This window comes from Anolis sagrei, chromosome Y (genome assembly GCF_037176765.1).
Source record: "Anolis sagrei isolate rAnoSag1 chromosome Y, rAnoSag1.mat, whole genome shotgun sequence".
In the NCBI taxonomy this organism is placed as follows: domain Eukaryota; kingdom Metazoa; phylum Chordata; class Lepidosauria; order Squamata; family Dactyloidae; genus Anolis; species Anolis sagrei.
Genome location: NC_090035.1, coordinates 71,110,221 through 71,123,714, shown reverse-complemented (window position 1 = coordinate 71,123,714; position 13,494 = coordinate 71,110,221). Strand labels below are relative to the sequence as shown.

Below are 13,494 nucleotides of genomic sequence, written 5' to 3'. Positions count from 1 at the left end.
ACTTTGAGCCTGAGAATAGCTCGGCACCTGGGCCAGCTGCAGAAATTAATGAGCAAGTAGATAGACGCCATGTTTTTAGTCAGCACAGGCAAACAATCCAATCTCTTAGGCTTTCTGCTAGGCTGAGAAAGTGATTGATAACAGAGTCAAGGCTTAAACGAAATCCGTTCCTGGCCTCTTGGGACGATGAGTAGATTGAGGGATAAAAGTGCCAATATCAAATCTGTAGTTCAGACGAAGCAACATTGAAACTGAATCAAGACATCTTTCCTGGTCCTTGGGAGCCTTGGCTTGGACAGATTCATGGCTTTTTTATTCATGATTCAAGTTTTGGAGTTTTACCTTGGAAGTTTCTGTAGTTGTTTTTCATGAACTCTGATGGATTAATTTCCTGGACTATTTTTTTCCTGCTTATCTGTCTACCTAATTGGATTTACCTATTTTTATGGAGTGTTTTTTTACTGCTACTGCTTTTGAAGTATCTTCAATAAACTGCTTGCATTTTAATTCAGGGGACTTTCCTGGACTGGAGTGCTACACCCTGGGTGGGAAATCCTGCCCCTCCAATGAGAAGACAGGAAAGCTTGGAGAAAATAATGATGCTGGGGGAAATGGAAGAAAAAAAGGAAGAGGGGCAGACCAAGGGCAAGATGGATGGATGTTATCCTTGAAGTGACTGGCTTGACCTTGAAGGACTGGGGGTGGCGATGGCTGACAGGGAGCTCTGGCGTGGGCTGGTCCATGAGGTCATGAAGAGTCGGAAGCAACTAAACGAATAAACAACAACAAGCCAGCTATTATGGAATGCAAGTCCCAGAAACCAATTTATTTGTCGTGTTAGGGCAACCAGTCAATTATATTACATTTCTAACAGAACAAAGCAAACAGACAAAATACAAAATTTGTGAGTTTGGTGGTTGATTAAATGTCCTTTGACCAGTATCTAGCCACTTGGAGTGCTTCTGGTGTTGCTGCAAGAAGGTCCTCCATTGTGCATGTGGCGGGGCTCAGGGTGCATGGCAGCAGGTGGTCAGTGGTTTGCTCTTCTCCACATTCGCATGTCGAGGATTCCAATTTGTAGCCCCATTTCTGAAGGTTGGCTCTGCATTTTGTGGTGCCAGAGCGCTGTCTGTTCAGCGCCTTCCAAGTCGCCCAATCCTCTTTGTGCCCAGGGGGGAGTCTCTCATTTGGTATCAGCCATTGGTTGAGGTTCTGGGTTTGAGCCTGCCACTTTTGGACTCTCGCTTGCTGAGGTGTTCCAGCGAGTGTCTCTGTACATCTTAGAAAACTATTTCTAGATTTAAGTCGTTGACGTGTTGGCTGATACCCAAACAGGGGATGAGCTGGAGATGTCTCTGCCTTGGTCCTTTCACTATTGGCTGCTACTTCCCGGCGGATGTCAGGTGATGCAATACCGGCTAAGCAGTGTAATTTCTCCAGTGGTGTAGGGCACAGACACCCCGTGATAATGCGGCATGTCTCATTAAGAGCCACATCCACTGTTTTAGTGTGGTGAGATGTGTTCCACACTGGGCATGCATACTCAGCAGCCAAGTAGCATAGCACAAGGGCAGATGTCTTCACTGTATCTGGTTGTGATCCCCAGGTTGTGCCAGTCAGCTTTCGTATGATATTGTTTCTAGCGCCCACTTTTTGCTTGATGTTCTGGCAGTGCTTCTTGTAGGTAAGAGCATGGAAACCAATGTCTAATATGTATGGGACTGTGGGAACTGTACACCAAAACATCAGGAGGGTTTTCTACTGCTGTCTTTGAAAGCTCTTGAAAGGAAGGGAGGAAGGAGGCTGAGGCAGCTTGCACTTAGCAATAACTGCTAGGGCCCAGGAACTGAGAGGCAACTTGCAATCGCTCTTTGGTGTATGGAAGCTGCAAAAATACCAGCTTCACGCTCAGTGGATCCTTCAACCTTTTCACAGCATTCCACTTGGCTTGCTATTAATATCCAAAAAGTTCCAGTTCAGACCTCATATGTCGCACATATAAATTCTTGCTCGGTTGGAAGGAAAGCAAAACAGCCTACTACTCCCCACAGAAAGAAGCCAAAGTATCACAGAAACCACAGGAGAGCGATCAAATATTAGCAAAGGGCCTGCAGCAACCAAGGTGGGCGGAGATGGAAAATCTTCCCAAAGAAATGCTGCAAGAGAGTGGTAGTGTTTAAGAACAAAATATAATAAGAGAAAGGAGGCTGCAGGGAAAGTACGGGCCCATATATTCAAGTCTGGCATATGGAGCTGCTCCCTTCCACACCAGGATAAAGTAATGGACTAACAAACAGCATTTAGGAAAGCAGGAAGCCACAACTAGGCAGAGGATCTCCAAATGTTTTCAAGACTAATGTAAAAACTGCACCTGACTTGAACCTATGGTCCTTGGGTACAGTTGTTGTTGTTCATTTGTTCAGTCGTCTCCGACTCTTCGTGACCTCATGGACCAGCCCACGCCAGAGCTCCCTGTCGGCCGTCACCACCCCCAGCTCCTTCAAGGTCAGTCCAGTCACTTCAAGGATGCCATCCATCCATCTTGTCCTTGGTCGGCCCCTCTTCCTTTTACCTTCCACTTTCCCCAGCATAATTGTCTTCTCTAGGCTTTGCTGTCTCCTCATGATGTGGCCAAAGTACTTCAGCTTTGTCTCTAGTATCCTTCCCTCCAATGAGCAGCCGGGCTTTATTTCCTGGAGGATGGACTGGTTGGATCTTCTTGCAGTCCAAGGCACTCTCAGAACTTTCCTCCAGCACCACAGCTCAAAAGCATCTATCTTCCTTCGCTCAGCCTTCCGTAGCCTTGGGTACAGTAGCACTTGTTAAAAACTCATTCTCCTTCCTAAGCAGTACACTCACCCATTCCTTAAGCATCTCCTTGCTCCCAACATGTCCAAAGAAACCCTTTTCATTGCTTTCAGCATCCAATGAAAATCTGAGCTCATTCTGGACCTTCTCCTTCCCAACACAATCCTTACATGCCTGGGCTATATGTTGTATGTTTCTTTGATCCTATGGCCCACCCTCTCCCTCCTTGTTGTGGTTCAGCCTGTGATTGTTTCACTGCCTGCGGTTTCTGTAGATCCACAGGAGTCTGGTTCTGTTCCTGATGGGGCTGGGGATTCTGGGAATGTTAACCCAGCAGTGGATTTCCAGTTAGAGACAGGCAGACCTGAGTTAGCTTTCTGAAGGGAACCAAGGTCAGACTCTGATCGGAATGTAGTAATTGCAGATGAGGATTCTTCTGACTCCCCTGTTCTTCCAGAGTTAGATAGGAGGAGAGCAATTTGTCAACAAAGGCAAGCAGCTGAAAGGAGACGCCGCTCACAGAGACTCTTAATGAGAAGAAGGCCTCCTGAAATTTCTCAAGTGAAGAGACATAATTTTTTTAGGTATAAAGCAGGTCTGATTTGGGCTATCCTTTAGAGCAGTGGTTCTCAACCTTTTTAATGCGGTGACCCCTTAATAGAGTTCCTCATGTTGTGGTGACCCCCAGCCACAAAATTATTTTTGTTGCTACTTCATAACAGTAATTTTGCTACTGTTATGAATTGTAATGTAAATATCCGATATGCAGGATGTATTTTCATTCACTGGACCAAATTTGGCACAAAAACCCAATACTGTATGCCCAAATTTACAAAAACCCAAATTTGAATACTGGTGGATTGGGGAGGGGGGGGGGTTGATTTTGTCATTTCAGAATTTTAGTTGCTGGGATGTATAGTTCATCTACAATCAAAGGGCATTCTGAAACTCACCAATGATAGAATTGGGCCAGACTTCCCACACAGAACCTTTATGACCAACAGAAATTATTGAAAGGGTTTGGTGGGCACTGACCTTGAGTTTGGGAGTTGTAGTTCACCTACATCCAGAGAGCACTGTGGACTCAAACAATGATAGATCTGGACCATCAAAAATTGAATCAAACAAAACTTAACACACAGAACTCCCATGATCAACAGAAAATACTATAAGGGCATTGACCTTGAGTTTTGGAGTTGTAGTTCAGCTGGATGAATTGTTGCCAAATTTGGCCACATGACACCTACTAACCCAAGGAGTGACCATAACTCAAAAAAATGATTTTGTCATTTGGGAGTTGTAGTTGCTGGGATTTATAGTTAACCTACAATCAAAGAGCATTTTGAACTCCGCCAGTGATGGAACTGAACCAAACTTGACACACAGGACTCCTATGACCAACAGAAAACACTAGAAGAGTTTGGTGGGCATTGACCTTGAATTTGGGAGTTGTAGTTCACCTACATCCAGAGTGCACTGTGGACTCAAACAATGATGGATCTAGACCAAACTTGGCATGAATACTCCATATGCCCAAATATGAACACAGACAGAGTTTGGAGGAAATAGACCGTGACATTTGGGAGTTGTAGTTGTAGTTGCTGGGATTTATAGTTCACCTACAATCAAAGAGCATTCTGAACCCCACCGACGATAGAATTGGCCAAATTTTCCACACAGAACCCCCATGACCAACAGAAAATACTATGTTTTCTGATGGTCTTTGGCAACCCCTCTGACACCCCTTCTTGACCCCCCGATTGAGAAACATTGCTTTAGAGGAATCAACGTCTGGGTAAAAGGAACAAGCTTTAAGTTCCCCTCTCTCATTTTCTCATGCTATGGAATTCATGGACTCAAGGCTGGGCTTTTCCTATGTGTTTATTCCATGGACTCATGTTTTAAATATAAAGTGTTTTTCCTGGTCTCTTGTATTGCTCCAAGAATCAAGTGGTTTCACAGACTCATGTATTTTTGGATCTTTGCGATATCTGTCATGTACTTTTGATCTTCAGGAGTGTTGTGTTTTGTCAAGACTCCGGTTTAAAGATCGTGCCTGTATCCTGGTCTTATGGATTATTGCTTTCAAGTTTTTCTAAGTGCCTTATTCTTCATGGATTATATTTTGTATTGACTTTGATCTTTCTACCCCTTTTCACTGAAGCTACATTTATTCTATAATAAACTGCTTTGCTTATAAACTGAACTCTGGAGTGTGAGATTGCTTCAAAGGTGCTTTTCCAGCCCTGGTGTGCAACACTCCTGTACATTAGATTTTCAGCCTCTCGGAAAGTATCTACAAGGCAAAACCTATTTTCCCTCTAAGTCAGTGGTTCTCAACCTGTGGATCCCCAGGTATTTTGGCCTACAATTCCCAGAAATCCCAGCCAGTTTACCAGCTGTTAGGATTGGGAATTGAAGGCCAAAACATCTGGGGACCCACAGTTGAGAATCACTGATCTAAGTGAAACCCATTTTCCTAGTCATTATTGTGTTTGGGACTTCTGCATTTCGGTTTCTAAGTTTTCCACCCTTTTTGAGCTCTCTTTCCTATTAGAAGATCTAGGGAAGCCATGCTACCCCTCTATTCCGCCTTGGTTAGATCACACCTGGAATATTGTGTCCAATTCTGGGCACCACAATTGAAGAGAAATATTGACAAGGTGATATGTGTCCAGAGGAGGGTGACTAAAATGATCAAGGGCCTGGAGAACAAGCCCTATGAGGAGTGACTTAAGGAGCTGGGCATGTTTAGCCTGAAGAAGAGAAGGCTGAGAGGAGATATGACAGCCATGTATAAATATGTGAGAGGAAGTCACAGGGAGGAGGGAGCAAGCTTGTTTTCTGCTTCCCTGGAGACTATGACGCAGAACAATGGCTTCAAACTACAAGAAAGGAGATTCCATCTGAACATGAGGAAGAACTTCCTGACTGTGAGAGCTATTCAGCAGTGGAACTCTCTGCCTCGGAGTGTGGTGAGGGCTCCCTCTTTGGAAGCTTTGAAACAGAGGCTGGATGGCCATTTGTCGGGGTGCTTTGAATACAATTTTCCTTCTTCTCGGCAGGGGGTTGGACTGGATGGCCCATGAGGTCTCTTCCAACTCTATGATGCTATGATTCTACTCATGAAATTCTATGTCCATCCAATGTTCCCACACCTTTTTGAACGAACGTAGTTTGAACTTTTGGAAACCACTTTTGGAACCAAACTATGACACATCCGAAGGTGACCTGGTTACATTTTCCAAATTTTCCCATCCTATTCTTCACCACATTAAGATCTCAGATTTATCTGGTATACTTCCTGCGCTCACTTATTAGTATATAGACAAAAAAGTGTATTTCACCTTGTATGTTCGATACACCATGCCGCTCTCGACTGCACCTTGTTTTTGGATTTATTTGGTTTTGCCATAACCAAAATCATGTCTCTTTAACCACTTTTGACACCATTTAAAATGTGGAGATGTTCTGAGAAAAATGACCACATACCTCACTGGTGCGGAATATAATCCTATACTGGTACTGAGGCCCATGCTCCCGGTGGTCTTCTAGCTTCTCGCGCCTGATGCTCACAGCCACAGGACCCAGCTTCTCATCTACCCCGAAGTAGTTGGAATGCTCTAGAGAATGTAAGAGAGAGAGAGAGAGAGAGAGCGAAATGGTGGGTGGGTACCTTGATTATTTATACAGCAACAGGTTGTTTTTTCTGTATCCAACAGGTTTGGGATTTTATTGTCTTTTTAGGAATTTATATGCTTTTCTTTCAAAGTGAAAGATATCTGATTCCTGGGATGAACTACAGCCAATTAGACTGGAGTCAACTATAGGCAGCAGGAGTCTACTCTGCCTTTTGAAAAGTGATACACGAAGGACTTTGGGGGAAATGCTTCCATAGAGCACAGTTCTGTATTAAAGCAGAGTGGAAAATATATTTATTATTTATTTCCAACATTTATACCTCGTCCTTCTCAACCCCTGAGGTGGGACTCGGGGCGGCTTACCAAGACAGCAATTCGATGCCAACAATATACAAACACAATTACATATAACATTACACGATAAGTAAAAACATCAAGTTAAAACCATTTAAAACTTTATTATTCACCATATTCAAATCTGATTGGAATGGAAGCTTAAATACCACTAACTTAGCAATGTTAGGAACAGAGGCATGGCAATGAATCCGTCTATTCCAAGTACATATGCATACTGGTTCTCTATGGGCTGAGAAGGGCGGTATACAAATATAGTAAATAAATAAATAAATATTTTTTTAAATTTGACATTACTGGCAGTCTGTATTCAAGGTGGTAGTAATGACAGTTAAAGCCAAAAATGGTTTGTTTGTTTGCATGCTGCAAGCTGTTTTGTTTGCATGCTGCAGGTGTGGGACCGCAAATAAATATGTCTGTCTGAGATTAGAGATCTTCTAGTCCTCTATTGTGACAATTCAGTTTATGGAACTACTTTCTCTTAAAGTGTCCAACTGACACTTAAACTGTTGACATTTCAGCATCATTTCAGGACACGGTAGTGAGGCTTAAATGATTTTACACAGAATCACATGTACATAGTTTTGAATAGTTTTCAGAAACTTTGTTTACAAATCTGTCTTCCTTCAACTTTTTATATGGTTTAATATGTTTTTCAATGTTTCGCAATTGTAATGTTGTTTATTACATGCTGCCTTGACACCATCAACTACCAGAATTAAAAATATTTGACCCAATAAATAAGTTTTTAACAAGGAACTTCTGATGTCTCGTGCTTGCAAGTAAAGACTCAGCAATTTCTGAGGACATTTCCTGTGCAAAACATAAGACACTCTCACCTTAGCCTGGAAACATCCTAAGTATGCCTTCCCCACACTCCATACACAGAGAATCATAAAGTGACAGCCGATACCTTTTCCACAGAAGTAGTCCTGGTAGTAGCGGGCTCCCAAGTCCACATGCTCAATGCTGTAGTGCTTCAGCCTGCTGATGTTGCGTTGGAGCTCCTTTGGGACTTCCAGCACAGAAAGGCTGGCGTTCGTGCAGTAGGTGGCTGGGGAGACTTCAGCAAAGCTGCCCTCTCCACAGCCTCCCCCGCTTGGAGAACCAGCCGAGGCCTGAGAGAAACTGACATTGCGTTCCTGCTCGCCACCAATTTCATTGCGGAAATGAGGGCAGCTCAGCAGAAGATCGTTGCTGTTGTTGTCCCCAGGGTCATGGTCCAAGTTCTCCTTGTAGTTCAGGTCCTCGGTGCTGATGAAGGAAGGTGCGGGCTCCAACCCTGTTAACCCACAGGATCGGGAGGCTGTTGTGGACCCGGCCGATGCGGCCGATGCACCAGTGGTAGTGTTCCTCCGCTGTGCCACGTAGGCTCGCCGGCCCACCACTTCGTTGAGGTCAAAGAGCATGCTCTGGACATCATAGTGTGCGAAACTCTTTTGGCACAGCCAGGGTCGGCCCCCTTCCTCAGCATCCACTAAAGCCTTGCTTGATTCACCATCCCCGCGGACGTTCCGCAACTTCCTAAATATGGAATCGCCACTCCCTGCCTCTCCTTTGGAGCCTTTCTTACGGGATTTTTCCTTGTGATGAAGCGGGTACTCATCCTGATCATTCCTGGCTTCGGCTTTGGCGCTTCGAGAAGTTCTGAAGGAGTCTGGTGGCTGCGGCGGCTGCTGCTGGTCGACAGATGTCCCGCTGCGGAACTCATTCAGCATTTCATAAAAGCTCTGCTCTGAGATGCCTTGCACATCGATGGAAGAGGTACTCCCATACTCCCGGAAAAGGGGTAAGCCACTGGAGAGCCTGACCCCCCGAGGCTCAAAAGCCTCTTCCATGTCACACTCGCTGAGCGTGATCTCGCTACTGCTCCGGTTCCGTAATGGCAGGAACCCCCTTCCAGGAGACCGTGGCCAGCCATCCTGGAACTCAGTGTCCTTGGACCTCCTCCGGACCAGGCGCTGGAAGCCTCTGACCCCCGAAGAGAATGTCACGCCGCTTGAAAACTGTCCATTCTGAAAACCCCGCGGCACAGAGGTGGGGGTCTCTAGGTCTCTAGAAGTGCTGGGGTCCTTCATCCCCTCTCTCTTGGGGGGCCAGTCGGCAATCCTGGCCCGCACCCCCATTTTTGGCATGGCCGGGGTCGTCGCGTTGGGACGCGAGGAAGCAGAGCCATCTGCATGCATGGAGCAGCCATTCTGGGCCCAGAATCCAGGAGAGTAATAATCGCCACCTTTCAGGCCGGGGCCCCCAATGTCACCGCTCTCATGAACTGGTCGGTACGATGTCATAGTCTAACAGCGGTGCAGATTTTGATTCCCTCTGGGAAGGTGCCGCTCACCTCCATTGGGGCGTACAGGCCTCAGCCGTTGCTGGGAATGGTGGAGTGGTGAGATGCCAGCCTAAAAGAGTTTGCCTCAGGATTCCCTGCTGGAGGAGGCCACTCAGCCATTGCAACAATCCTCAAGCGCCAACATTCAGTAAAAAGAGAGCTGGGATTGAATTATTTTTCCTTTGCTCCTCGCTACTTCAGAGCATTATCTGCAGCAATGAATCCTTGGAGATCCTAAAAGAGAGAAGGAAAAAGAATTAAGCTGGGAATGTATATTCTTTGCAATGGCTGCAGATTCAGACAGTGGCAAACTTGGTTGCTGTGAGTTTTCCGGGCTGCATGGTCATGTTCCAGAAGCATTCCCTCCTGACGTTTCGCTCACATCTATGGCAGGCATCCTCAGAGATTGTGGAGTCCTCTGAGAGGTCAGAACTCAAAACCTCTGAGGATGCCTGCCATAAATGCAGGCGAAACATCAGGAGAGAATGCTTCTAGAACATGGCCACACAGCCCGAAAAACCTACAACAACCCAGAGGTTGAGGAGCCTGATGGAAACTAAGTAGATGAAGTTTATATATCTGTGAAATGTCCAGGGTGGGAGAAAGAACTCTTGTCTGCTTGAGGGAAGTATGAATATTGCAATTGGCCAGCTTGATTATTTATTTATTTATTTACAACATTTATATCCCGAAGGGGACTCAGGGCAGCGTACATAATTGGCATTATTCCATGCCATAACTGGCATTATTCCATGTGCATGGATCCAAATGATTAGCATTTAGTGGCCTTACAGCTTTAAATCCTGGCTGGTTGCTGCCTGGGGGATCCTTTGTTGGGAGGTGTTAGCTGGCCTTGATTTATTGTCGTCTGGAATTCCCCTGTTTTTGAATGTTAACACCTCCCAACAAAGGATCTCCCAGGTAGCAACCAGCCAGGCTTTGAAGCTGCAAGGCCATTCAATGCTAATTAAGGTGGCCAATTGCAACATTCACACATGCCTCAAGCAGACAAGAGGTCTTTCTCCAAATGAGTAGCATTTAATAGCCTTGCAGCTTAAAGCCTGGCTGGTTGCTGCCTGGGGAATCCTTTGTTAGGAGGTGTTAGCTGGCCCTGATTGACCGTTGTCTGGAATTCCCCTGTTTTTGAGTGTTAACACCTCCCAACAAAGGATCCCCCTAGGTAGCAACCAGACAGGCTTTAAGCTGCAATTTATTTATTTATTTACAGTATTTATATTCCGCCCTTCTCACCCAACAGGGCACTCAGGGCGCATTACAATTTACATATATAGGCAAAGATTCAATGCCATAGACACACAACCCATATAGATAGACAGTCAGAGGCTATTTAACATTCCAACTTTTTCTGGCCACCAGGGGAGCTGTCGCTTCACCGCCCATCTGCGACACTGATGAAGTACTTCCTCATTCCCCGCATGCTTGCTGGAGATTTATATGACCTCGTAAATTAGTTAAATTAGCCATTCAATGCTAATTAAGGCGGCCAACTGCAACATTTACACCTGCCTCAAGCAGACAAAAGTTCTTTGTCCCACTCTGGTCATTCCACAGATATATAAACTTCACTTGCCTAGTTTCCAACAGACCTCACAACCTCTGACGATGCTTGCCATAGATGTGGGCAAGATGTCAGGAGAGAATGCTTCTGGAACATGGCCATACAGCCCCAGAAAACTCACAGCAACCCAGTGATTCTGACCATGAAAGCCTTCGACAACACAGTGGCAAACTTGAGACTTAAAACTCCAAAGGAACTCAGGTTTATTATTTGGCTATTTTGGGAAACATGGCACACATACTACAGAAGTGAAGCAGAATTAAGCAGAATTAGCAGTGTCTTGACAGCAGCCCGGCTGCCCAAACAGGTCCAGGAAACTGGGTCAGAGTGTTTCTCCAAGGTCCTGTTCCTTCAGTTGCATGGTTGTCATTCAGAACCTGACAACTGACTAGCACCTGACTGCTCTCTCATCATTTCATACATGAGCACAGACACATCAACCTTGTGGTTTCTGGCATTTGATTGAGAGAGGCTTAGAAAAAGTACACTTCTACCAATCTAGATACATAAAAATGTAATGTTTGTTTGTGGGATTATCATAACTCAAAAACCACTGGATGAATTGACACTAAATTTGGACACAATACACATTATCAGGCCAACGAGTGACCATCACTCAGAAAAACAATGAAAAACACAGCGGAAGAGACTTAAAAAAAAAAAGGAAATTACAACGCATGCGCAAAAACACATATATACACAAACACACATATACACAAATATATACAGAAATATATACACACATATATGCACACACAAAACACATACACAGAAAGGGGGAAGGAAGGAAGGAAGGAAGGAAGGAAGGAAGGAAGGAAGGAAGGAAGGAAAAAATAAGGGAGGAAGGAGTAAAGGAGGGAAGGAGGGAGGGAGGGAGGGAGGGAGGGAGGGAGGGAGGGAGGGAGGGAGGAAGGAAGGAAGGAAGGAGGGAGGGAGGGAGGGATGGAGGGAAGGAGGGAGGAAGGAAGGAAGGAAAGAGGGAGGGAGGGAGGGAGGGAGGGAGAAAAGGAGGGAGAGAAAGAGGGAAAGGGGGGAAGGAGAGAAGGAAAGAAAGAAAGGTAGAGAAGCAAGGAAGGAGAGAAGGAAATAAAAAGGTGAAAGAGGGAAGGAAGGAGAGAAAGAGCGAAAGAGAGAAAGGGGGAGGGAAGGAAAGAAGGAACCAAAGAGCAAAGGAAGCGAGAATAGAAACAGGTAGAGAAGGAAGAAAGAAGAAGGGAAAGAAAAAGAGGGAAGAAAGGAAGGAAGGAAGGAAGGAAGGAAGGAAGGAAGGAAGGAGAGAAAGAAAGAAAGAAAGAAAGAGGGAGGTAGGGAGGGAGGAAAGGTTGGCCACAGCAACGTGTGGTGTGTACAGCTAGTCTAGATACATAAAAATGCAATGTTTGTTTGTGGGATTAACATAACTCAAAAACCACTGGATGAATTTACACTAAATTTGGACACAATACACATATCAGGCCAATGAATGACCATCTATATAAATAAAAATGTAATGTTCGTTTATGGGATTAACATAACTCAAAAACCACTGGGCTAATTGACACCAAATTTGGACACAATACACCTATCAGGCCAATGAGTGACCATCACTCATAAAAACACTGAAAAACACAGCAGATGAGACTTAAAAAAAACTAAAAAATATATTACAACTCATGTGCAAAACCACATATATACGCAAACATATACACATATATACACGCACAAAACACACATACACAGACTGGACCACAGCAACGCGTGGGAGGGGAAGGCTAGTATATTCATATAGCAAGTGTGAACTGAAGCCACCCGCTCCCATTGAAATAACTTTCCATGCCCAAACAGTTTATTTTCAGGATGGGGACCTCTGGAGAAGGAAACAACCCTCCCTATATAAGCCTCTCAGCAACATATTTCATGTGTTGCTATGCTACAGCTACAAGATCAGGCTTGGTATGACAATGACGCTGGTGCCACCCACCGTTTCCAAGCCCGACGTAGCCTTTGAACTTCTTCCTGCCAATTCCCCGATTTCAGTTTAAAAGTCTGCATCCAGCTCGCAGACCAGAAGGCATAACCCTGGCAGAACTACCAATTCACCAGCCAAGCTACAAACCACAGCATGCCTTCAGCCACAGCACAGCAGCTGTTACATAACAACCATGTGGCAAAGGGAGTGACTACCATCTTGGTCAAGCCACTCATGGTCAAAGAGTGAACGCAAAACACTGTGTTCTGCTGGTTGTCTTCTTCTCTGTTTGGTATAGGACACCAGAATCTGTCTTCTGTTGAGTCAAAGCACTACGTATAGCAATGTTTCTCAACCTTCCTAATGTTGTGACCCCTTAACACAATTCCTCATGTTGTGGTGATCCCTCCTCCCCCAAACATAAAAAAAATTGTTGCTACTTTACAACTGTAATTTTGCTCTGTTATAAATCATAACATAAATATCTGATATGCAGGATGTATTTTCATTCACTGGACCAAATTTGGCACAAATATTCAATACTCCCGAATTTGAATACTGGTAGGATTGGGAAGGGGGATTAATATTGTGATTTAGGAGTTGTAGTTCCTTGGATTTATAGTTCACCTATAATCAAAGAGCATTCTGAACTCTATCAAAGATGGAATTGAACCAAACTTGGCACACTGAACTCCCATGGCCAAAAGAAAATACTGGAAGGGTCTGATGGGCATTGACCTTGAATTTTGGAGTTGTAGTTCACCTGCAACCAGGGAGCACTGTGGACTCAAACAATTATGGATATGGACCAAACTTAGCATGAGTACTCAAT

The 13,494-nt window shown here is 44.8% G+C and overlaps 1 protein-coding gene across 3 annotated transcripts in view; it reads right to left on the bottom strand.

The window, feature by feature from the left end:
• The window catches only part of LOC137094682 (signal-induced proliferation-associated 1-like protein 3), a 161,487-nt gene that overhangs the window by 57,869 nt on the left and 90,124 nt on the right, over positions 1-13,494 (bottom strand). For all 3 annotated transcript variants that reach the window (XM_067461886.1, XM_067461888.1, XM_067461887.1), the window contains exons 2-3: positions 7,717-9,369; positions 6,301-6,431 (exon numbers count right to left, since the gene is read on the bottom strand). In XM_067461886.1, the coding sequence (XP_067317987.1) occupies positions 6,301-6,431; positions 7,717-9,094 (1,509 nt within the window). In that variant the 5' untranslated portion in view covers positions 9,095-9,369. The remainder of the gene's footprint in view (positions 1-6,300; positions 6,432-7,716; positions 9,370-13,494) is intronic.